The 24,542-nt window shown below is 37.9% G+C and overlaps 4 protein-coding genes and 1 pseudogene across 7 annotated transcripts; 3 read left to right on the forward strand and 2 right to left on the reverse strand.

Moving 5' to 3' along the window:
* The first annotated feature begins 3,413 nt into the window (after nt 1–3,413).
* LOC126631136 (amino acid transporter AVT6C-like) lies at nt 3,414–6,976 on the forward strand. 4 transcript variants are annotated; one of them, XM_050301312.1, is made up of 7 exons: nt 3,414–3,559; nt 3,731–4,001; nt 4,039–4,746; nt 5,569–5,721; nt 5,813–6,016; nt 6,110–6,575; nt 6,672–6,976. In XM_050301312.1, the coding sequence occupies exons 3-7, from the start codon at nt 4,347–4,349 to the stop codon at nt 6,790–6,792; spliced, it is 1,344 nt and encodes a 447-aa protein (XP_050157269.1). In that variant the 5' UTR covers nt 3,414–3,559; nt 3,731–4,001; nt 4,039–4,346; the 3' UTR covers nt 6,793–6,976. The 4 variants fall into 4 exon arrangements, with proteins under 4 accessions (XP_050157269.1, XP_050157257.1, XP_050157262.1 ...); XM_050301300.1 differs by having other exon boundaries at nt 3,421–3,586; XM_050301305.1 differs by having other exon boundaries at nt 3,421–3,586; nt 4,109–4,746.
* Nucleotides 6,977–9,614: 2,638 nt separating this feature from the next.
* On the forward strand, nt 9,615–12,452 carry LOC126631331 (amino acid transporter AVT6C-like). The gene is made up of 5 exons (XM_050301497.1): nt 9,615–10,054; nt 10,315–10,467; nt 10,757–10,960; nt 11,277–11,742; nt 12,176–12,452. The coding sequence occupies exons 1-5, from the start codon at nt 9,697–9,699 to the stop codon at nt 12,300–12,302; spliced, it is 1,308 nt and encodes a 435-aa protein (XP_050157454.1). The 5' UTR covers nt 9,615–9,696; the 3' UTR covers nt 12,303–12,452.
* A 134-nt stretch (nt 12,453–12,586) lies between these two features.
* On the reverse strand, nt 12,587–14,537 carry LOC126631339 (uncharacterized). Its single transcript, XM_050301502.1, has 6 exons — nt 14,409–14,537; nt 14,231–14,306; nt 14,017–14,124; nt 13,799–13,897; nt 13,394–13,519; nt 12,587–12,925 (listed from the first exon to the last, which is right to left on the reverse strand). The coding sequence occupies exons 1-6, from the start codon at nt 14,436–14,438 to the stop codon at nt 12,753–12,755; spliced, it is 612 nt and encodes a 203-aa protein (XP_050157459.1). The 5' UTR covers nt 14,439–14,537; the 3' UTR covers nt 12,587–12,752.
* A 923-nt stretch (nt 14,538–15,460) lies between these two features.
* Nucleotides 15,461–18,994, reverse strand: LOC126633835 (ribosome biogenesis protein NOP53-like). Its single transcript, XM_050304384.1, has 12 exons — nt 18,712–18,994; nt 17,825–17,997; nt 17,701–17,746; nt 17,565–17,590; nt 17,242–17,322; nt 17,031–17,141; nt 16,807–16,895; nt 16,476–16,595; nt 16,272–16,394; nt 16,121–16,187; nt 15,951–16,027; nt 15,461–15,827 (listed from the first exon to the last, which is right to left on the reverse strand). The coding sequence occupies exons 1-12, from the start codon at nt 18,878–18,880 to the stop codon at nt 15,821–15,823; spliced, it is 1,089 nt and encodes a 362-aa protein (XP_050160341.1). The 5' UTR covers nt 18,881–18,994; the 3' UTR covers nt 15,461–15,820.
* Nucleotides 18,995–19,083: 89 nt separating this feature from the next.
* On the forward strand, nt 19,084–22,159 carry LOC126633843 (pentatricopeptide repeat-containing protein At2g27610-like; annotated as a pseudogene).
* The last annotated feature ends 2,383 nt before the right edge of the window (nt 22,160–24,542 follow it).

The raw sequence follows: 24,542 nt of genomic DNA on the forward strand, positions 1-24,542 counted from the left end.
GAAATATCGGGATATTATCGATATCGATAAAAATTGAATAAAAACCACGGAAATTGTAAGAAAAACTTGGAAATTTTTATTGAAACTTTGGATAATGTTTATTTAGTCAATTATCTATTAGTTTATCAAAAAAAATTAGAAGGAAATGCATTACATTATTACACGATGGATTTAACTTATTTAAATTGATTATATAGCGAGCTAGCAAACACTGTGAATGTAGAAAATATGTAAGAATTAATGAAAAAAAGATTAAACACACCATAATCATTTATATATAATGATTTACTACAATATTTTACACTTTATACATTGCATGGTAAGATACATGAGTGATTTAGTACCACATAAAGTTCCTATGAGGTTGTTTGGGCCCAAAATAACAGTTTGGGCCGAGGGAGGTATCACTTTCGGCCCGGGAAGACGTACGGCGAGAAAGTCATGGGGGCGTTCAGCTCATGGGCTTCTAGGCCTAGATCGGTTAAATCAGAGTGCAAGTCGAGTCCTAATACAATAGGGACCCTCGACGAGATCAGTAAAACTAGAAGGCGAATCCGGCTCAGTTAAGGACTAGATTCGTAGTCCTAGCAGAGATAGGACTGTTTGAGGTAACGTTAATCCGGAGAAGGAAACCTAGTTCGAATAGGATTAGAACTCGGGCTCGGTGTTATGCTACTATAAATACAAGACATTCAGCAATGGAAAAAGCCCCACAAAATCAATACAAAATTGCCCTGCGCAAACTCTCACAACTTGAGATCTTTTTCTTTTCCTTTTTCGCTGACACATCTTCCGTTGGCATCAACAGCACTGTGGAAGCAACCGGTGATATCTTAAGTCGGCATAGATAGCTCTGTCACCGTAGAGTCGGTCGATCTCGCAGTATCTTCCGTTGGCATCAACAGCACTGCGGCGAGAACGGTCGATTACCTATCCAAGTCTCGGTCGAGAAGGGTTTTCGAATCCTTGTTGGTCGAGGTCATCTCATTAGCCTTCTCGGCGAGGTGAGGTGTCACAGTTATTACATTCGGCACATTGCAAGCCGAATTCGGTTCGTGAACTTTGTAAGAAATAGCAGCCTTGTCTTCAGGCTCGAGAACCCAAGAGGCCGAGACGTGTTCCTTTCTCGGCCGCAATCGCAAGACGCAGAAGTCAGTAGCGCGACCCAACGCAGCATCATCAAATTTACTCCTCGGCCGAGCCTCGGCCGACGAGTTGGCACGCCCCGCAATCACCGAAGGACGTAGTTAGCTTAGAATATACTCGGCCTGCGCGCCACGTAGGCTTTGTAATTTCTAGGGTCAACAGAGGTTCATAATTTTCACTATTTTCATCATCTTTATGTGCAAAGTAAGTTTATTGTGAAAAGTATTCATCAAATGATAAATCCCAAAATAGTTTTGCATGTAATTGTTAACATGACCCTCATATAAATATAAATATTTTAGCATATTATCACTAAAACATTAGTGATATACGGTGGTTACGGTGTTGGAGGAGTAAAATGGGAGGAGTTTATCAATATTTCAGACTATGGTTTTGATAACACACGGATCACTCTATTTATAGAGTTATTCCCATGAGAACATACAAAGATGATATGATGACTACTTTTGACATGATATGATGACTACTTTTGACAATATTACATAACAACAAATATATCACTATCATTTTCACCTTTGTTCAAATGCACGTGAGATGTGCGCATATTAATGTATATGGGATGTGGGCATATCCCGTATAACTTTTATAACATAAGGGAAATTTTATTTGAATCATTCAACCTCTTTCTACACCTAATACAAAAAATATTTTCTTGAAATTCCTATTTCACCCTTTGATTAATACTGAAAAATGTAATAAACAAAATTGAAATCTATTTCCACACCCAGTGGTTCTCTTCCACCTTAAACCCCAAGGAAGATTCACCGGTGATTCTCCATGATAACTTCAATTCATTCTTTTAGCATCACAACCGCCTTATATGGCACACAATTCAGTTTTTCACAAGTTTTGACTTCGAATAGTCCATAAAAGATATATGATCCTTTTTAAGCTTAACGCCTTCATTGTCGACGACTCTGCCATCCCTTCTTAGCCATAGACATATGTAGTTCTCTCCATTACCAGCTCTGTACCACTAAAAAACTTGTAACTAGAGAGGACGTTCTACACCTGAGTTTTCTTAATCTGCTTATCCTCTGCATTATCAAGCAATGTGCTTTGGCTTTTTACTCTTGATCTTCACGTCTCTGACTGTTTGAATGAGTTGTGGCAAGTAACTTTAAGTAGTTGAACGGCAGTATAAGCACAACACTTGTGAATGTACGCCTTTTGGTCTTCATTTGTACGGACTTGACGACGTATGCCAAATGCCCTAACATAGAAGTTGCAGGAAATAGCTCATTCTCAACCAAGGACTACCACGGCACATCACCTGTGCAAGCTTCAATCGAAGCGGTCCTATGCATGTTTTCCAGCGAAGGGAGGGGGCGGCCGCCACTCCTCGCCCTCATGTAGCTTCGACTATACTAGTAGGCCTTTGATGTCGACGTTATGATTGAAGAGTGTGAGAAATAGAGGAGGGAGAAGGAAAAACGATGAGGGAGATGATCGAAAGATAAGGTGGTTAAGAGACACCGGCGACAAGAGATTCATGCCGACATCAGTGAAGAAGACGCCGAAAAGTGGTAGGCAGATATGTGGTTCATGTTCTTTTAATTTATTTTTACTTTTTAAATAACGTCGGGGCAAAATGGAGAGTTTAATGGCAAAAATATTTAAGTTGGGTTTGAAGATAAGATAGTTGGGTTTAAATAAAATTTCCCTAATTGAAATGTTAAACCCCTTCCTTCATTTTTTTATTTTTAATTTTTCAAGTATATCTATATTTTTACACTATTGGGAGCAGCCTCTCCATAAATTGGGGTAAGGTTAGCCGACATTCACCTCTCCCAGACCCTACGTAAAGCGGGAGCCTTGTGCACTGGGTACGACCTTTTTTTTTTTTTTTTTTTTTATCTATATTTTTACACTAAGATGATAGGAAATTCAGTTAAGCCACACAATAAGTAATTTAATTTGGTATCGAATTCGTCATCCATGAAATTCAAACTAATAATTTGGTATCGAATTCATCATCCACGAGATTGGAACTAAGATCTCTCACTTTCAAGTGAAAATGAATACCACCAAATCGTAGTATTGAGACTCCTCTTTAACGTAGATAATATCGTTTATTCATAAAAAAATATTATAATAATTACTCATTTTAAATATTTAACAATAAAATGCCTAAAATGATTTTTAAAAAAATGAACCATGGCCCAAATGTGAATAGTGGAGGCCCAATCTCAAAAAGTTTTGTTATTGGGTAGATATTTGGGGCCATCAACTACTTGGAGATCCATAGATAAGGTTAACCCAACACCCCAAAATTGCTCATGTTCTTTCTGCAAGAACCAAGAAATGGAGGGATTTGACGGCGGTAGCTGGGATTATTGACAACGAAGTGACCCCGAAGAACGCTGTTGTTGAGCCGATGCGCCTCCCTCAGGTCCTTTGCATTGACTAACTTAAACAAGTGAGAATTTCTGCAGACGTTTTACATACAACAGATTAAGGAATTTAAAACAAGGTTTTTAATCTTCTCCATCGTTTTCTTTCGTATTGATTTCGAGATTGGTAAAATGTTCAAATTCAGAGTTGAGTTTCTTGCATCTCACAGGTTTTAGCTTCTGCTCTTTCCGATAATTTTACAAGTCCCATAAAACCACGGCTGGGAAACATCGTCGGAGTTATCAAACCATCTCTGTCCCGAGCCGATTCCGGTAAGGTATTTGGTCGGGGGAGTTCCGAGGTCAGGCGGTCCGATCCGATTCTTCTATACGGTTCAAGCGGTTCATCCAGTCCGATCCGGTCCAGGAGGTCCGACCGGGTCTAGCCGGTCCAACCCGGTTCTTTTGCGCTGGAGCTGTTGAATAATACCTTACCAACAGGTACTAATCTTGTTTTGCGCCTTTTTCGCTTTCGTAGCAATGGTTGTAGCGTCGAAGGACAAAAAATTGGCAAACGCAAGTCAGTAACTTCTGTCAAATATTTATAGATCTAAGTGGCCCTCAACCAACAGTCAAGAAGAACACTAAAGATTCTTCAATGTAATCATAACAAGTACATTACATATTATTTTACCGTTAAAAATGTTATTTTTATTTAATTGTCCTTAAATAGTAGAATGACACGTGACGCACCGTCAATGTTTCCTTCCCACTAAAAATCTCACAACACGAGAGTTGTGAACTATATATTCCAAATCAAAACATCACCTCCCCAAAGACCAAAAGATGGTGAAACAACACGACACCAATGGAGGAGCTCAAGTCCTTGCCCTTCCACTCTTACAGGACTCCAAGTCCTTGGAAGCTCAATGTTCATCACAACAAGGGGCCTCATTCTCCGGGGCTGTCTTCAACATATCGACCACAATGATTGGTGCCGGTATCATGTCGATTCCGGCAACCACCAAGGTCCTCGGCGTAATTCCTGGCTTGGTTCTGATTCTGTTGGTCGCTTTCTTTGTGGAAGTCACGGTGGAGTTCCTGCTCAGGTACACCAACTCCGGTGAGTCTGAAACTTACGCCGGCATGGTGGGGGAGTCTTTTGGGGCGTGGGGTTCGGTGGCTGTGCAGATTTGTGTCATTGTCACCAACCTTGGTTGCCTCATCATTTATTGCATCATCATCGGTAAGTAAAGCTTTCTTCGCTACCTTTGCGTTATCCCTAAGTAAGGAATTTGAAAAGTTTTTTGGGAACTTTAACGAAAATCTCTTTGTTTATTTTAACGAAAAATCATATTTTTACACTACAAAGTCAATTATGATACTATTCATTTTACCCTTTATTTTATCATTATCGTTAAAACTCAAAATTTTCAAACCCTTTTCATTAGTTTTCCTAAGTATTTTTGGATTTGATGGAATCACGTGAGTTGCATCGATAACATGTTAGCACATTTTTATTAACGATATTCACATGGATAAATTGTCAAGTTTTACATGTTCTTGATGAGACGATCATATCTGACATTCTAAAAGATGCCAAAGCACAATGTAACAAATATATTTATGTACGTTGTCAATGGCGTATCATTAGTCCGTTGTTTAATAAAGAACGGACTTCCGTTCCATAGAAGTATTGTCATCCAAATTGTTGATAAGATAAAATGAAAAATACTCATAAAAATCTCCCCTTTAGTTTTGGGTTTGAGTTTTAGAATAAAACAACCAGAACAACTGGGCCATGCTGTATAATAATGGAGGTTTGGTGTCTGATAGGGACATGCAATTATCCCATACTCCCATATCTTTTGGATAATTAATATGCAACTGTAATGCTAAAGTAGCGGTATTTCAAATCAATTACGCTAGATCATGTGATCAAGTTAAAACACATGACGACACTTAACGGATAAAGTCACACAGTAAATTAGTCTATGTAATTAACGTGTCGTATCATGTTGCAATACTGAACACATTAATGTAAGAGAGTTTCTTGCTTTGGTTTTAGGGGATGTGCTGTGCGGGAGTCAGTCTGGAGGAACCTTGCATTTGGGCGTTCTACAAGAATGGTTTGGCATCCACTGGTGGAATTCTCGCGCTTGGGTGCTTCTCTTCGTTGCAGTCTTCGTGATGCTTCCGTTAGTCTTGTTACGCCGAGTAGGTCAGTATACTTCGATTAAAGCGCTGATGCTGAACGGTAAATGTTAAATCAGGTTACTCTAGTTTTTTCATTACTTGTTGCCTAATGACAGATTCACTAAGGCACACTTCAGCGGTATCCATTCTGCTAGCAGTGGTTTTTGTTGTCATATGTTCTGCAATGGCAATTTACGCGTTGTGCAAAGGGAAGACTCAGAAGCCGAGGCTTTTTCCAGACTTTGCGAATCAAGTCTCGGTGTTTGATCTTTTCACCACCATCCCAGTTCTTGTGACAGGTTTCGGATTCCATGTCAACGGTGAGGAGGGCACATGATTTTTGGTCTTATGCTTTCTAGGTAATATACAACTACATTTCTGATGGACAATGCTGTGTGCGCGAATGAATGCAGTTCATCCGATTAGAGCAGAGCTCAGTAAACCATCTGATATGAGATCAGCTACTCGGATTGCTCTCCTGATCAGTGTTGTCATATACTTTTCTATCGGATTCTTCGGATACCTACTCTTTGGTGACTCAATAATGGACGATATTCTAGTAAACTTCGATCAAACTTCTGGTTCCACAATCGGACAGATAATCAATGACGTTGTTCGACTTAGTTACGCAGTTCACCTCCTTTTCGTGTTTCCTATCATGAACTTTTCCTTGAGGGCCAACATAGATGAATTGCTCTTCCGAAATAGGCCTGTTTTAGCCCAAGACACCTCAAGATTTCTGCCCCTCACTCTTTTCCTGCTCTCCTTCACATACATTGTGGCAATAGCCATCCCAAACATTTGGTATTTCTTTCAGTTCATGGGATCCACCACCGTTGTTTTCCTCTCGTTTATATTCCCGGCCGCTCTCATCCTCAGGTACAAACTCCATCTTCCTTCTCCATCCCGCACGCATGCTTACTACTTTCTGTTGCGACTAATCTAGCTTGATTCTCGTTTCTAATTTCTCGACAGGGATGGACACGGTATATCAACGACAAGGGACAAGATCATCGCGATTTTCGTGATTATTTTGGCCGTGGCGACGAGCTCAATTGCAATATCCACCACTTTGTATAATTCTGCTAAAGGTTAGCCATCTTATGAATTCGAACAACTAATTGGCAGATGAGGGGCATAGGTTCTTGCAAGCCACAAAAAATCTGCTTCACTGCAGAAACTATTGAATTCATCAAATTTGTATTTGTTGTAATTGTATTTGGTCATAAAAATCTGCAACAACTTTGATACATCAATGTGCAAAGAATATTCATACTTAACCAACTCATTTCATGGAGAAAAACTTCGGTCTGATCGCGGAAATATTCCGCTCTCTCTATCTCAATCACCACGTGATAAATGAAAGAAAGATATATATCCCGGTTGCATGTAAGAATTTCCGGATATTTTAACTCCTTTGTGGATTTGTTTGGGACTATATGAACAAGAACATGCTGATGTGAAGGGGGCATGTGGATACATTTTTGTATATTATCTTACAAAATTATTTGTCTTATCTTTTTATCTTCCACGTCAGCTAAGAAAGAAAACAGAAAGAAAGCAAATACATCAAGAAAAGCATGTTCTTGAAACAAGCCTACTATTAGTGGCATGCATATCGTGGGTTGTTGCTACGAGCAAGCTACCATCAGTGACATTGGCGCCCTCCTCTGTTCAAAGAAATTTCATATTCGACTCATAAAGATGAAAATAAAAATACTATATATATTTGTAGTTAATGAGTTGGATTTTAAGTTGTCGATAATTATAGTTCATTGTGAATTAGTTAACGATCTATCGTAAAAGTATATTTGTAAATATCATAATGTTCGCCCAAGTTAGCATTTGAGAAGTTTCGAGACCCCCATCCTATACTCCAAACAAGTCATTGTTGTTGATCTAGCTAGTTAACAACACGTTAATTCAAATATCCGACTCTAAAAAGTGCATGTAGTGTTACAGTAATAAAATAGTGTTACAATGGTAAAAGCTTTTATTTTTACTTGCTTTATACGTAGCACGTTTATTAATTAGATCACCACATTAAGATCCAGATGTCGCATAAAGGGTAGACCTTGAATGATGCCAATTAATATGAACAATCTGATGTGTTCAAATGGCGTCCACATGTTTCATAAAATTATAGAAAGTGAAGGGTCCCCTAATCCACCAAACTCTCCATACCCCCACTTTCCCTTTTGTTTGTGGCATCTCGTATGCTTTCCAATTTGCAAGATTTCACTTCATACATGCTTGTCCTAAATGGATTATTATCGACGTTGAATTACATAATAATGGTTAGAGCGAGAGTAAAGTAATTATATGAGTCTTTTTAGTGTTCAGAATGGTGCAATATCGTGACTTTGCAACTAGCTGATCATTTTTTTAAGGAAAAAAATTATGATAAAAAAATTCATGTTATAACACAATCACGTAGTATAATTGATTCACTTATATTATAACATATAAATTATTTATTTAATATTATAACTTAAAGTATATGGCGTCCAACTATATTATTATAGATGAATTGGTTATCTCACGTTTTCTAAATGTGTTATTTCTTTTGAGAGAACGTAGAAGAAAAGATGATAATTGTTATGAATGTTACAAAACAAATACACACTCAATCACTTAAAGCTAGAAATTCTCTACATGCGTATTCAAATTGATGTGTTTCATGTGTGAAATATTCGTTCATCAACAAAAGTCGCATCGACCTTTTTCTCAAACAAGGAAAAGAAAAAAGAAGAAGAAACTGATTGACCCAAAATTATTGTTCTGTCACATCTAAGTTTTGGGCCGATCAACATGCAAATTATATAAGGAAAACTAAGAAAACTAAGGAAAAATGTTTGAAAACTTTGAGTTTTAACAATAAGGACAAAATAAAGAGTAAAATGAATAGTAACATGATTTACTTTTTAATGTAAAAATATGATTTTTCGTTAAAGTAAACAGTACCAAGAACTTTTCGTTAAAATTCCCAATTATATAAGATTAAAGCTTCACACTGGTTGAATTTTAAATCAAATTTGCCACTAGTAAGGCTACAAATATGAGCAAAATAGCCATTAGATTTCATTTTGGGGTGTGATATTGACACACCCTTTTTTACTTCTCCCACACTTTTTTAGTTTTCTGCCGTCGGATCTGATGAATTAAAGAAGATCAACAGACAGAATTAACAAGGGTGTGTGAGAAGTAAAAAGGGGTGTGTGGATAGCACACCCCTTTATTTTAGGCAAATTAATTAAAAGAAACGGAATAAGGTTGCTGACCACCTTCAAGTGATGATGATACTTACCGCCTTTTTATTACAATTGGATAAGTTTAACTTTTGAGATACATACGGTGAATAGACACAAATCTTAAAATTTAAACTAATTTAATAATAATAAGTAGGGTGGTGAGCAAAAAATGCACCATGTGTTGGGAATGAATTCAAGGCTTGTATTCCACACATCACGTCTTGAGTTTGGTTTCTAGTGCTGTGATTTACACAATTGTAAACATGAGAGTTCAAATGATTTTGTGAGTATTTTCGGCCCCTATAAAGATAGACAGTGCAACGAAACCACATCCTTTTCAAACAAAATAAAAAACCTAATTGATTGGTTTAAAAATTTGCCAATAAGGACTCCTCCTCTAAACCATTGATTTAAAAACCCCAAAATATTTTCACTAAACGAAATCAAGCACATAACCCATTTTTCCATCCAAATACAATTTCGTCATCTACCATGATACCCAATAATACAACTCTCCAAGCTGTCACTAAAGTAACCTAAAATTCCAATCCTACCCTCCGTCAAACATCCACAAATTAACCACACTCCATGCACATTAACGGCATTTTGGTAAATGAAACCGACCCCTTCAAGGAGCCATCACATATTTATATATACACACAAAGATATTAAAAGCTTTTCACGTACAAAAAGACAACATACCCCAAAACATACACTCACTCTTGCAAGAAAAACGAGCAGCCATCGGAATGTCGCCGGCAGCCGGAGCTCACGTGCCACTTCTGTCGGACAGAAAGCCGGTGAGGCGGGGGTCAGTGTCCGGGGCGGTGTTCAACGTGTCCACGAGCATAATTGGAGCCGGAATTATGTCCATACCGGCAACTCTCAAGGTGCTCGGTGTGATACCGGCTTTTGTGCTTATTGTGATCATTGCTTTGCTGGCCGACGTCTCGGTGGAGTTCCTGATGAGGTTCACGCATTCCGGCGAATCCACGACGTATTCCGGCGTTATGAGGGAGTCTTTTGGGCAGGTGGGATCGGTTGCCGCTCAAATATGTGTCATGATCACTAATCTTGGGTGCTTAATTATGTACCAGATAATAATTGGTAAGCTTCAATTTTCTTGGTTTTTAGGGCATTTTCTGTATCTAAATATAGCTTAACAAGAGTTTTTATTTTTTTTACTATTCTATATTCTAAACTACTCGCATTTATCGGGATGCGAAGAATTACTTGCATTTATCGGGATGCGAATCAAATTGGTTACTAGGATGGATACATTGTCCTGATTCTGGTTAACTAACCTAATTCACGTATGCGAGCTTAGTAAGAATTAAAAGGATAATTTATTTTTGTTTGTTTTTCAGGGGATGTTCTATCTGGAAATGGGTCTGCAGGAGAAGGGCATTCAGGTGTTCTGCAAGAGTGGTTTGGAAGTCATTGGTGGAACTCCCGTGATATTGCCGTCCTATTCACACTTATTTTCATTTTCCTGCCATTGGTTTTGTTAAAGCGAGTAGGTCAGTAATCACTAAAGTACACAAACCCTTTTTTGTTAAATTTGTATAGAACTTTTTACTGTGGTGTTCCTTTGTGGCCGAAAGATAAGGGGTTTGAATTGTGGTAATAGGCTATTTGCAAAGTAAAACTAAGATTGCGTATGGTAGACGCTCTTTTCCCATCCTGGCAAAATAAAGGACTTTGTTGGCTTGGGATCGCCCCAACTTTTACTTGGTTGTCATGATAAATCTTTAACATTTTTGGGATTTTTTTATGCAAATTTTCTAATATCTATTTGTCGATTTGCAGAATCTCTAAGGTTCAGTTCAGCCATATCAGTTCTTCTTGCAGTGGTTTTTGTTGGCATAAGTTCAGCCATGGCAATCTATGCAATCTTTGAAGGGAAAACCAACACCCCAAGATTGGTACCAAGCTTGGGCAAACAAACCTCCTTCTTTGACCTTTTCACTGCTGTCCCAGTCATTGTCACAGCCTTCACTTTTCACTTCAATGGTAAGGAATGTACAATTCAGGTAACAATTTACGATATGGAACAGATGACACAAAGGATCGAAGAGAATTCAAAGAATTATAGGGACGGAGTTGAGAATTTCCACGGGTAATTGTTACTAGATAGGGTTAACGTCCTAAAATTTAGCACTAAATACCTAATTTCCTAGACGTTTGCACTAGGTTGGAATGTGCCCAAGTCTAAGGACTTGCGCATGTCAAGCTGCTCTTCGATCCATTTTGCTATTTGTTCTACGTCAATTTACTATTGACATCTCAAACTTTCTGACCATTGTGTACTCTGATTGACATCATGAAGTGCACCCAATTGGGTTTGAGCTCGGGAAGCCGTCGGATATGATATCAGCGGTCAGGATCTCACTGGTGCTATGTGCAGCCATCTACTTCTCCATTGGACTGTTTGGGTACCTTTTGTTTGGGGATGCAATCATGGCTGACATACTTGTGAACTTTGACAGAAGCTCGGATTCAGCAATGGGGGCAGTGCTGAATGATGTGGTCCGATTAAGCTATGCCCTCCATCTGATGTTGGTTTTTCCTCTCTTGAACTTTTCTCTGAGGGTAAATTTGGATGAACTGCTTTTCCCCAAAAAGCCGCTTTTGGCCACAGATACTAGGAGATTTCTGCTTCTCACTCTTGGCCTGCTGGTTTTCTCTTACCTGGCTGCAATTGCCTTCCCAAACATTTGGTACGTTTTTCAGTTTTTGGGATCAACTTCAGCCGTCTGCCTTGCCTTCATTTTTCCGGGTGCAATTGTTCTAAGGTACTCTCTACTTTTCTTTTTATTAACAACTCTCTTGTCTACAAGATTCGAACTTAGGACTTGTTTGGGACTCCTTTTGAAAGAGTTGAAAGCGCTTCTGGAGCTGTTTTTAAAGGACGCATGTGGAATTATAATAAAGATTTCAATGCGTTGCTTGTAAAAGCACTTCTAATAAAAAAGCTTACAAACAAGTTTTTACAGGTCATAAAAGCACTTTCTAGAGTTGCTTTCTAAGGAAGCACATGAAATTGATCAAGATTTCAATGTGTTACTTGTAAAACCACTTCTAGCAAAGACCTTTATGAACGAAAATGCCTTTTATATAAACATTTTCAAACGGGCCCTCGTCAAGAAAGTACAAACTGAGTGCCACTCGACCAATAACATGCTCTCATGTGGAACTTGACAATCTTTTTGTTCTATGAAATTACAGGGATGTACATGGCATATCTACAAGAAGGGACAGGACCATGGCAACTGTAATGGTAGTCCTGGCAGTAGTAACAAGTGCAACTGCCATTTCCACCAATGTATATAACATTTTTGGGAAAAAGTCCTAGTTGATTTTCCATTTTTGTTTTCACCATTTTTGTTGTCGTTGAGGTGGCTTGTATTTTCGTGTATTATTATTCATAGTATTGTTTCTACATGCATTCTCTAAGTTTGTACCAAAAACATAAATCAAACGGCATTATGACCAAGTTTCGGCATTTTACAGATCCATTTTCATCGACTATTGCTTGAATATGCAATGGTTTTCTAATGTCGAAGTAGGGTTTGTGCACGGGTGAAACATTTGTGGAGAACTACAAACAAACTTAAAACTAGCTAGCATGCAAATGCATAGGCAATGAAAGGTGATCATTCATATGAGTTAAAGCCAAATTGCTGAATTCAAACTCTGTTTACTACGTTTAAAGGACAAAAGGGAAGATACAGGGCATACCCGTCTGTTCTTACAAATCGAAACATGGCGTTGTAGAGGTTGTGATGCAGCCTATAATTGAAGATTAATAATCTAAAGACCTTGAAACATCTGCGGTTGGAAAATCGTATCTCTGATCTTGGAATCTCCTGAGTAAGCCCGACTTGTATTTCTCGATTTCAGCATTCTCCAGAGAATCAGGGGTGGATCTGATAACTGGGATTGCCCCAGCTTGGTGTAAAGCTCCAAGAGCTTTATCTGCAGTTACAGAAAATAGATTAAACAACCGAAAGCAATAAGGGAGAACTGATTAACACAGCATTAATATAGTCGTATCCAATACATTATGCGAAAGCAGCTTTCGGAAGTTAACATTTTGCAGAATCACAAAATTAATTTTGTTAACATGTATATTGTTTTCTAAACACTTCTATCACAAACTCTTAACAAATGCTGAAACAGAACTGTCAAAAATTTTACTCTTACAGGTGAAAACTCTCAGCAACAGCTATATTGTTTCAATATGTTAATGCATGGGGCATACAATATACGCTTCGTGCATCTCCAAATGTTTTAAGGCTACACTTTACCATCAGGAATGTATGATGGCAGTATCTTTAGCATCCCAGAATTTAAGCTGATACACACCTATTCTATAAAATTACCAAAATTTCAAAGTATAAACATAGGCGCATGTAGTACCAACTGTGAATGAAAATGTCTGACCTGAGGGTGATAGAGCGGTAAGAGCTTTCAAAGCCTCCTTCCTTGTGCTGTCATCTTTAGCGGCCCCCAACATATTCACGAGCTCTTGAGCACCACCCATCTCCACAATTTTCATTCTCCTTTCATCTGTAAATCAAGAGAAGAAGTAAAAATTTACAACCTGATTTCACAGCTGGAGATCAGAGAAATGAAAAAAGCACTTATATGTTACGCAGCTCAAATACTAGAAAGTTTCTGAAAACGATTCCAGCGCAAACTGTAAATGGTAATTCATTACCAGGTGTGCTTTACAATATCAAAAGTGAATTGCTTTACCAACCAGGCAACCAGGTATATATCTATAAATGAATGAGCTTTCTCAAAATTAGACACTGACAGAAAAGAAAATCGAACTACGAAAGTTACCATCAACTGCAAACTGAGCCAATCGAGAAGCCCCCATTCTCTTAAACAAAGGATCCTTGACTGTCAACAGCGAAACGGACTGTTGCAACAAAGTATCCCCTGGAAATGTAGTAAAATACAAGAGTAAAATCAAGCAAAAACCGAGTAACTGACGAATTTCTCATTAATTCATAAATTAAAAACAAAAATTAAGATAAATTAGCTAAAGATTACAATACCCATATAAGGCATGATGTTGTAAGCTACGCAAGTTGCAGTCCCAGCAAATATCAGCTTCAACATCCATCCAATTTTTCTTTCAGCTTCCTCTTCGAGGGAGAGCTCATCTGCAATCCAATACCAGAACTCAATTTTCCTTCATTTTCTCGGCAACCAAACAGAAACTTACGGAATCAAAGATGAAATCTTGAGATGGGCAAACATTCGAATTACCTCTTCCGTTGTGAGTTGAGAAATTGCGGGGCGGCGCATTGCGCACCGGGCTTCTTGTACAGTAATACTTCGAATACTGATCGAGAAATTTTCAAATCACAATCAGAACGGAGAAGTTCGAATGAAGAAAAAGAGGAACGGAATGTTGGACGGAAACCAATTCGAAGAGGGAGCTTACAGCGGTGAGCTTGGATGCTAACGTGCGCATGGTGCGAAGAGGTGACTCCTCCTCCGAAGCTCGGTGCGGCGGAACTGAAGAGCAGGTCCGTCTTTGGACTCCCGGGAAAGAGTAAAAGGCCGAAGGGTCTGGGTCGGGTGGTTTTCTGTTATTTTTGGGTCTAAATCCAATGGGCCTTTTACTTGCAGTCCAAGAAAAAAATTATATTCTTTTTAAACTTCCTTTAATTTAGAAAATTAATTATTATTTTTTTAATTCATACTAAATTCGTCTAAACTACAAGGTAAAGTTTTAAACTTACGAGTGCGAGGATTCAAATTTAGGGCAAAGTACAAGACGAGAAAATCGAATTGAGTGCTAATGCAGATCAGTTCGCCAATGCATTTATTGAACCATTGGGATAAAATCAATGACTATAACCAATCAGAAGAACTTAATAACAAACATTAGTAGCTCTTAATAATAGCCACGACGTTTTGGACATTTTTTGGTTGATTGGATTACTTTCTTTATGTAATTTTCAATTTTTTGTCATTTTAAGTTTGTTGCCATTTTAATTTCTGAATGTATGTTACAAAATGGTTATAAATACCACCACTTTCTGTAAGATGAAGGAGGTTGGACATTTTTGTTGGTGAATGAAATATTTAGAGGGATTTCTATCTCATATTTGTGCTTTTCTCTTGTTTAAGAGTCTGCTGCTTTGTTCTTTCAAGTGACTACATTGTAGGCTAGTACTAGAACCAAAGTTTATAGGGTTTTCAAACCTCTCTTACACTAGGAGATAGTAGACCTTACCTATCCATTATATCTATCATTTTATTTCATTTCTATCCGCTGCACCTTGCATCAGGCGCCCCTTGCTCCAACCAACTAGAATTGATTCCATAATTTCTTGTATTTCATTTTTACATTCCTCTACAAAATTATAGTTCTCTTCCTTTTTTTTTTTTCCTTTTTTTCGGTGTACGTCTATACCTCTCATCATGTAACGAGTGACGAGAGACTCAGAGAGATATATAGTCAGGGATAGCCAAGAATCTTCTGTATGATGAGGTTAATGTAACTCATTAATTTAATTCACCTTGAAACCGAAAAACCAAAAAGGCACCAGCATCATACATATTTTTGTCGATTACAACTGGATCTATTTTTGAACTACGAATTTGGGTAACAAATACAGAATTAAAAACTGAAAAGGAGTAGGATTAGGATAACTATAAAACTTTTGAGCTCGACTGTTGACAAAATCTGCTGATCACCGTAGCTGATTTCCTTAGAACATGAAGTCAGCAACAACAAAACAATAAAACTTTATAGTTATCTTTATCCCACTATGTGGAGTCGACTGATCTTCCTTGAACAAGAAAAGCTGACTTCGGATCGATGCTTTCAGATCAAGAAAAAAACTTCTATTTCCTGTTGAAGTTTGTGCAGGAAAGGAAAAAAAATAACAAGTTTGATTAAACTTGCAAGTTCAAACAAAGTCCAATGAACCCCCAAAGAAACCTGGTTTAAGAGATGAAGAGAATGTTGGCAAACCTTTTGTTCGGTTTTGGTGGGATTAGTCCTCTTTTTTCGAGGCTCTTGAACCGATCCTTGACAAGGGTGGAACAACCCTTTTGGGAAAAAATGAAAGAAGCAATTAGACTTCCCCCTAGTATTGTCTGAACACAAAGAAAAAGAATGTAAGCAAGAAAAGTGCATTGTACCTTTAGCTTACGGAGGGATCCAGTTATTTCTTCAGACAAGAGGACTTGAATCGGGGCAGGCTCGAACCTGTAATAGAAGGATTACAAAAAGGAAGATAAAAACAAAAATGATACTAAAGGCGTGAGAGAGAAAGCATTGCTTAAGACATACTTATGCTTCCCCAGTCGTGGGGGGCATGACTTTCGTTTTTCTTCCTTAGCTACAACTCGTCGAAGATGTCTTTTATGCCTCTCCTCGTCCTCTTTAGCTATTTCCTCAATGATATCTGGTAAGCTGTGACCAAAGGACAAAGCAATTCTTAGAGTGTAATCTTCACCAGCATACTCTAGAGACAAAAGTTGTATAAGTAATAACCCATCAATTTCTTTAGAAAGCTTCTTGGCCTCTCTCGCTTCTGCTTCCTTTTTAAGCTGTTCTTTACGCCTAGCTCTCTTATTTAAGACGACTGTTGTCACCCTCTTTGTTTTTAAAGGCCTGCACCATGTTTTTTCAAGCAACATGAATCGTGGCATTTTAGTTTTGATGGCCTTATAATGCATGGAACAGAATATTAGCAAAGGTCGTACCCAGTGCACAAGGCTCCCGCTTTACGCAGGGAGAGGTGAATGTCGGCTAGCCTTACCCCCATTTATGGAGAGGCTGCTCCCAAGTCTCGAACCCGAGACCTACTGCTCATTGGGCTCACCTTTTCTCGGATGCAGCATCCCCATTCTCATCCAAATTTTCTTGATTCATATCATCATCAGTGCCTTCATCTGCCTCGAGAAAATACATCTAATAAAGTAGATTGGTCCCGTAAGGTTCACAGTTATGTACAAAAAAATTAAACTAACATAAAATATTTGTCGTTATGACTTCATGTCTATCTGGTTTATTGTGACAAAAATGATAGGAACAAAAGACACTCACTTCTTCTTCATCAACAGCCTCCCCAGGAACGGTTAAAGGAACCGGTTGAGGTCCTAGCTCTTTTTTATAGACTTTCCCCATTTCTTCTGCAACAGCATGAGCCGATGTTTCCTGGATTGAGAAAACGAGGCAAAGATGAGAGAACTTTATGCCATACAAGCTAAAAGGTTAACCAAAAAAAAGTACCAAATGGCAGATATTAAGAAATTACCTGATGACTTTCAATTGTGGGATTGAATGAGGATCCCGGAGGCTCAACTTCTACGGCAGGAATAATTGATGGCTTCTTCATCTTCAAAAATTCAATAAAATCTATCAACTAAGAGCCATGGAATGTTTGCTAAAACTGTGACTATTCAAACAATAACACAGCAGCCAAATGCTGCTTCAGATTCTATATGACTCCTAGATAAGATGCGATCCATGATGCATCTTAGCGCATTACCACTAGTGGAATTAGAGTTACAGAAACAGACAAGAACCAATATGAACAACAATATGATCATATTCTTGAACTTAAACGACAAGCCTTACCTTCTTGGTTTTTTTGTTGTCGTCACCTGCATGAGAGTTAAAAACAGTCAATGTAATGCACAGAACCGTATAATAAAAGAAAAAAAAAAGTAATAAAATAGTGGAAACAATGCCATAGATGTTAAGGTTGAGAAACCTGTATATCCCCATAATTCAGCCATGCCAGAATGTGAGACAGAACCCTGTGAGATTTCAAACTAAAATTAATACAAAACCGCTAGAACTAGATAACATCTGCAGTTTTACATATAACAACTGACCTTAGGACTCCATTCAGATCCATCCATCAGTTCTGGAACCTTTTTATGTGCTTTCTTGGATTTCTTCAGTGTCGAAGAAGGTACTGGTTGTACAAATGGGTTTTTCTGTAGCATGCTCTCAACGTGGAGTACTTTCTGTCTATGTTTTTCAATCTTCCTCTTCACCGAAAGATCTGGTCAGACCAAAGCACACAAGTTCAGTTCCACTAACTAAAGAAAATGAGTAAGAAAACAGAGAGCATAAAACAAAAGAAAGGAACTGAACTGGACCAAACTAGTAAGTATACTTATCAATCAGTGCCCATTTGACTCACTCCAGATTTCTATACAGTAATCAAACCCGGATTGAATACAATGAGATTCTTTCGGAGCTTTAAACGACGGATTGACTAAGAGTCTAATCCTTAAACAAAAATTCAAGCTAAATTCTATCCAAATCCAAGCATAATCTAGAAAATCTACCACTCTAAGAGTGGATTCCCATTCTCTTTCCCACCAAGCAAAATGGCCCTCATTTTCTTCCGGAAAACAAGAAAAAAAACGGTTCTTCGTAAAATATCAGAGTTTGTTTCACCATCACATGAAGTTAAAGAAAGCTCTTTTAACAGAAAATGCAGCAAACCAATCAAATTTACAACACACAATAATGTGAAATTCCAATAAAACTCTTCCATTTATTCGTTGGCTTCGTATTTCGATAAGTTTAAACCACAAACCCCAGCACAAAACAAATTCTAATTTCCGCACCAATTCACCTCACAAGTCCTTAGAAACCGAATTAATTCAATGTCAACCAGCTTGCAATTGCAGGAAAAGGGGATGATTGGAAACTTTGGAAAACCCAAAAGGCATGAAGGTAAAAGCACCGTGGCGGAGAAAGGAGGTACCTTTGGACTTGTCTTCGAAGAAGAGGGACTCGGCGGGGGCGGAGGCAAGAGAGCCGCCGGAAAGAGCGTCCTTGGTGGACTGCTCGAAGAAGTCGTGGATGTCATCGGTGCTGATGTTTGCCCTCCATGCCTTCTTTCCCTTCCTGGAGGTCTTGGCTTTCTTCCCCATACCTTTTCTCTCTGGTTCTGAGTTCCGAAGCGCGCTGCTTTCTCTGTGGGTTTAGGGAGTGAGTTCATAAACCCTAACGACTGAATGGGGGAGAGCGACGTCGTTATTTCGCTAAAATTTTTACATTAAAATGTCAACCTTATATCATTTATTTTATCTTTTATTTTATTTTTATCATTAAAATTAAAAAATTTCTAAAATTTTCTGTTAGTTTTTCTTTTTTCTTTTTGCTTTTTTTAATTCTATTGAAGGCAAAAGCTTTTTATTTTTTATTTATTTATGTGAGCAAAATAATATACAGAACATTCAAATTCGTTGTCGAATGCAGTGGTGGGCTTCGGAAAAGATGGTTCCGATAACAGAGAGACATTTCAAGGCATAAGCTGCCATTGTACTCCCTATGAGTCGGAATCACACCGAATTTGATCAATTTCTAAGAAAGCAGAAAGAAGGAATCACACCGAATTTGTATACACTCATCAGCATCTCAAAAGCAGTCGGGAAGTTAGGTGATCTTGACAAGAGCAAGATTGTTCACAGTTACGCATCTGAATTGGGCATGGAGTCCAGTGTTCTTGTAGGAACTGCTCTTATTGATATGTACGCCAAATGCAAGTCTTTGTCTGATGCCAGATCAGTTTTTGACTTGAATTTCACCAGTTGTAAAACCAATCCGCCATGGAATGCAATGATCTCTGGCTATTCACAGTGCGGTCACAACCAAGAAGCATTGGAGCTCTTTGTGAGAATGTGCGCAAACAATATAAAACCAGACAAATACACTTACTGCAGTGTTTTCAATGCAATAGCTGCGTTGAAATGTTTGCATTTAGGAAAGGAAATTCACTGGATGGTTTTAAAGTCCGGGATAGAAATGAAAGTTACAAGCGTCTCCAATGCATATGCCAAATGTGAGTTGCTCGAAGACGTACAGAAGGTCTTTGAAGGATAGAAGAGAGAGATTTAGTATCTTGGACAACACTGGTGACTGCTTGTTCACAATGTTCTGAATGGGAGGATGCACTGACAGTCTTCTCAAAGTTGAGAGTGTTGGTATTCAAAGTTTACTAACTCAATAACAAAAATATGTGGGTGATAAGTTTTCTAACTTTATCACACCTCTCACTATCACTCTTAATAAAATTGGACAAACGAAAGGAGAGAAGTAGCAAGCTTGTTGATAACAACACACTTTGAAATATTAGAAGAGGTTACAAACTCAATTGCTTACAAGCTGAAATGGAAATGAGATTCTGATGTAATATACTAAAGCCTTACAAGAGGCTTAGTTATACATGCAAAAAGTGACAAACCACTAAAGTGCTTTTAATAAACAAATACAACTTGTCATGTAATGAATGATGGTGTTTACCATCTTTACACCCTTTCACACATAAACCACCTTTTGATGCACACACACATGCAACTTTTCTAAAAGTAGTTCAGCTATCACATGGCAGCACACTACTGTCTTGTAATCACCTTTCGGCTGACAGATGGAGGGAGTAATGATGTTTGTAGTTATAGGTGAACAACCTGGAAAGAACTAACAACTAACTTTAATCATTGACAACCTGTTTTTATTTGAATTTCCAACAGAGAGAAAAAGGCTTTACACTGAACGAGTTTACCATTTCTAGTGTGCTTGTTGCATGTGCCAGCTTTTGTTTCCTTGAGTATGGTCAGCAAGTCCATGGCCTCCTTTGCAAGGCTGGCTTGGACACAGAAAAGTGTATAGAAAGTGCACTAGTCGACATGTATGCCAAATGTGGTAATATAGCTGAGGCACAAGAGGTCTATGAGAGGATTTCTGAACCGGATACAGTTTCATGGACTGCTATTATATCAGGCCATGCTCAACATGGGCTTGTCGAGGATGCCCTTGAACTCCTTAAGAGAATGGTGCAGATGGGTGTGAAGGCGAATGATGTGACGCTATTGTGTGTTCTGTTTGCATGCAGCCACCGTGGTATGGTAAAAGAAGGCCTCAATCATTTTCATCAAATGGAAAAATCATATGGGGTGGTGTCAAAGATGGAACATTATGCTTGTATTGTTGATCTCTTAGGTCGTGCAGGCCGTCTTAATGATGCAATGGAGTTCATAGAAAGGATGCCAATTGAGCCCAACGAAATGGTATGGCAGACTTTGTTGGGAGCATGAAAATGTTGAGTTGGGGGAGATTGCAGCTGAGAAGATTCTTTCGGTTACACCAGAATCCTCGGATACCTATCTTCTTCTATCCAACACTTATATCAGGACAGGGAGTTATGAAGATGGACTTAGTCTGAGCGATGTGATGAGTGACCGAGGTGTGAAAAATGAACCAGGTTGTAGTTGGATTTCTGTGAAAGGTAGAATCCACAAATTTTATGCAGGGGATCAACAACATCCTGAAAAGCATGATATATACGCAAAGGTAGAAGTGCTGAGAGTGAAGCTCAAATCCATGGGTTACATTCCAGATTTGTGTTATGTATTGCAAGATGTGAATTTGGTAGATAAAGGGGGATGCCTGGATGAGCTTGCTGAGTAGAAAAGATTAATGCCATCAATTTGTTCAATATTACTTGTATAAGCATGTCAAGTAGGGGGACAAAATGTTCAGGTGTGGTATATATGATCACTCTAAAGAGAAGTGGTAGCAACTAAGAGCAAATGAATGTTTAGATGATAAAATTCCGAGGGCGGAAGTGCCATGTACATTCAATGATTTCTTTTTTCAGCTGCTCAGCTCTTCTTCATGCTTGGGATCGGAGCATCGAGGTACATGCAGACTACAGATGAAAAACTATGAATGCCAACTAAATATCATCGTGCAATTAACTATGGTGGATTTTTGGCTTCTTTGATCACAGATAATTTTTCGGGCACAGGAGATGTACTCAAGGGGCTGTGTATAGGGTCAGGTAGCAGGATTGAGTTCATCGTTAAGGACCCTGGGGCTCACAACTATTCAACAACATCCACCGATACAAAGCTATTGAACCGTACAGCTGCACCGAATTTCATACCTCGTGATAAGAGGTGCAGAGAAAGGGGTATGCAACTTGTTCTCCTGACTTTGAGGAAAACCAAGTGGAAATCCTATTCTGAAGTCAGGCTTTTCAACTCATTTGTTTAGGGTTCAGCTTTGTTTTATGTAATGAGCTGGATAAAGGAGGTTGACTACTTTTCCTGAATTGTATATGGGGATGGGACATATTTTATCTACAACACTAAGTATTTACTGAAGGAACTCACATCAAAATATGAGTGAGGTTCAATCATTCATATCCACGAACTGCACCATGTGATGCAACTAATTCACATGTCATATTAATTGTGTCGTTCACTCATACTATATCTTATAGAGCAATACACCAACCATCATGTGATGCAGGCGCAGCAAATAGAAGCGAATTAAAATGATAGATATGATGGATAGGTATTGTCCACTATCTTCTGGTGCGATGAGAGACCTGAAAACCCTAATAACTTTGATTCTAATACCAGCTTACGACGTCGACACTAGAAATAGCAAAGCTGCAGACTCTTAAACAAGAGAAAGACACATAAAAATGAGTTTACAACTCAAATATCAATATGATAATTCAAAACAACATCCCCTTCTTCTTTACAAATACAAGTATTTATAGGTTTACAACTTAAAGTGAGAAATATGAAAAGACAAAAAAAATAAAAAAAATAAAGGCTTACAATATAACTCCCATAAAACTAAATGATTTCATAAAATGTCATTAACTTAGGAACTCCATAAGCCACAAATTTAAAGCTAGATCATGCATTATAACTCAAAAAATGCATGTATTATATTATAAAACTTAAATTCTAGCTATTAGTAATTTTATATAATAATGCTTTTAGTCCTTGACCTGAATCATCATGTGACGGTTTGGCAGTTACACTAACAAAATTTCTCTTAGAGTTTTTCTAGTATGGACCAGAGCATAAGATACACTAAGATCATTGAATATTCAATCTTCATCTACCAAATCACTAATCGCACATTTAGTTGTTCATTCACCTTGTGGTTGATGCTATGTGTAGTCTCATTCTAGAATTTTCCTTTTCTCTACAAGGTGGCTAAAAACTTTTTACTCTTTTGCTTCTCCAATCTCCAACCCAAAATCTCAACAGTGTCTCCTATCTTTGTGGGGCATAAAAAAATTGATAGCAAAAACAGGACATGAACACTAAGAAAGGCAGCAATCTGTGCTTTTGAAACAGCAACCAAAATCTACAAAAAGACAGCAACCTAGCAGTTGAAAACACCCTTCCTTCTGAGATGTCTCTCTTGCTTTGCTTGTACATATATATACATATTACATATATACATTATATATTCAGATACACACACACATCCATCTGGTCTTAATATTTCTGCCATCGCTGGGAGGATCTTTGCAGGTTCCAATTTACATGTGATGAACAAGACACACGTAGCTAGGGACACTCGTATATGATGTATATGATCCATGTTTCTCTGCTTTGCTATGCTCCATGCAACTTTTGCAAATTATTTGCAAATTATTTTCTTTTCTCATCACTGTAATTGCAATTATGTAACTTCGATGCCTACAACCAACTCCGTGACCTCTATTTTTATTTTATTTTATAATTTTTTATTTTTTGGTTTGTATAATTTTTATTTTGTTATCTGGGTCAAGATCAATGACTCAGTGCGGTTGATTGCTCAACTCTAAATAGAACATTAGGTGCCCTTTGTGACTTAAGGCCATGCATAAGGATATGCTACGAGTAATGTTAGGAAGAACATTTATTTAAATTATATTTTCTAAATCACATGATGTGGATATTGATAATTAAATTATTACTTAAGTGTTTAATTAACGAGCTTATTCTATATTTGTGACACATTATATGATTCATAAATGTGATCTAAATAGATGGTTTTCCTAGTGTTTTCATAATGCTATATATAGTCCATTGTTTTGTTTGTTGTAATTGATAGGTAGGTCGATCACCTCCAAGATGATGAGTACATATTTCAAAAGAGAGTTTTTAGTGTGCCCGAAATACTGGCACATACGCTATATGTTATTATACAAGTGGACATAATCTATATATCTATATTCATCACTATATTCACCATATTCACCATATTCACCTCAATTTCAAAAAGCTAGAGCCAAAATATATATTGAATGCCCTAAACCACAAGGATGCAAAATGGGATGCAAAATGTGACTGAACCTTAAATATATAGTACATGCCTCATATTGTATCACTATGGTGGCTCTTTCGATGAATGCTATGGATATTTTTTGAAGCGGTATTGCCCTTCTTGTGGAGACGAGTTGGTTGGTGGTTTTCTTTTCAGATTAGTTAGGTTTTAAATTTTTGTGATATCCCCGCTTCACACACTCGTGATGTCTTGCTACGGCAAGTTGATGTGGCCTCGCTAGTTTTAGTAATGGTTTGTGCTTGCATGTAATGTAAGATGTGTCTCATCTATTGTCTTTGTGGCAAATTTGTACCATTTGCACTATTTGCTCTTTAGCTCTTGTGGTAGCGCAAAATAAGGATTTAACTTATTTGTTGGTTGAATTTTCTAATTAATTAAGAACATATATTGCACAAATGAAAGTATAAAGGTTATTAATTTAAGAAGAAAACAATGCATGCCGATATCATTTTC

This window comes from Malus sylvestris, chromosome 1 (genome assembly GCF_916048215.2).
Source record: "Malus sylvestris chromosome 1, drMalSylv7.2, whole genome shotgun sequence".
Lineage (NCBI taxonomy): Eukaryota > Viridiplantae > Streptophyta > Magnoliopsida > Rosales > Rosaceae > Malus > Malus sylvestris.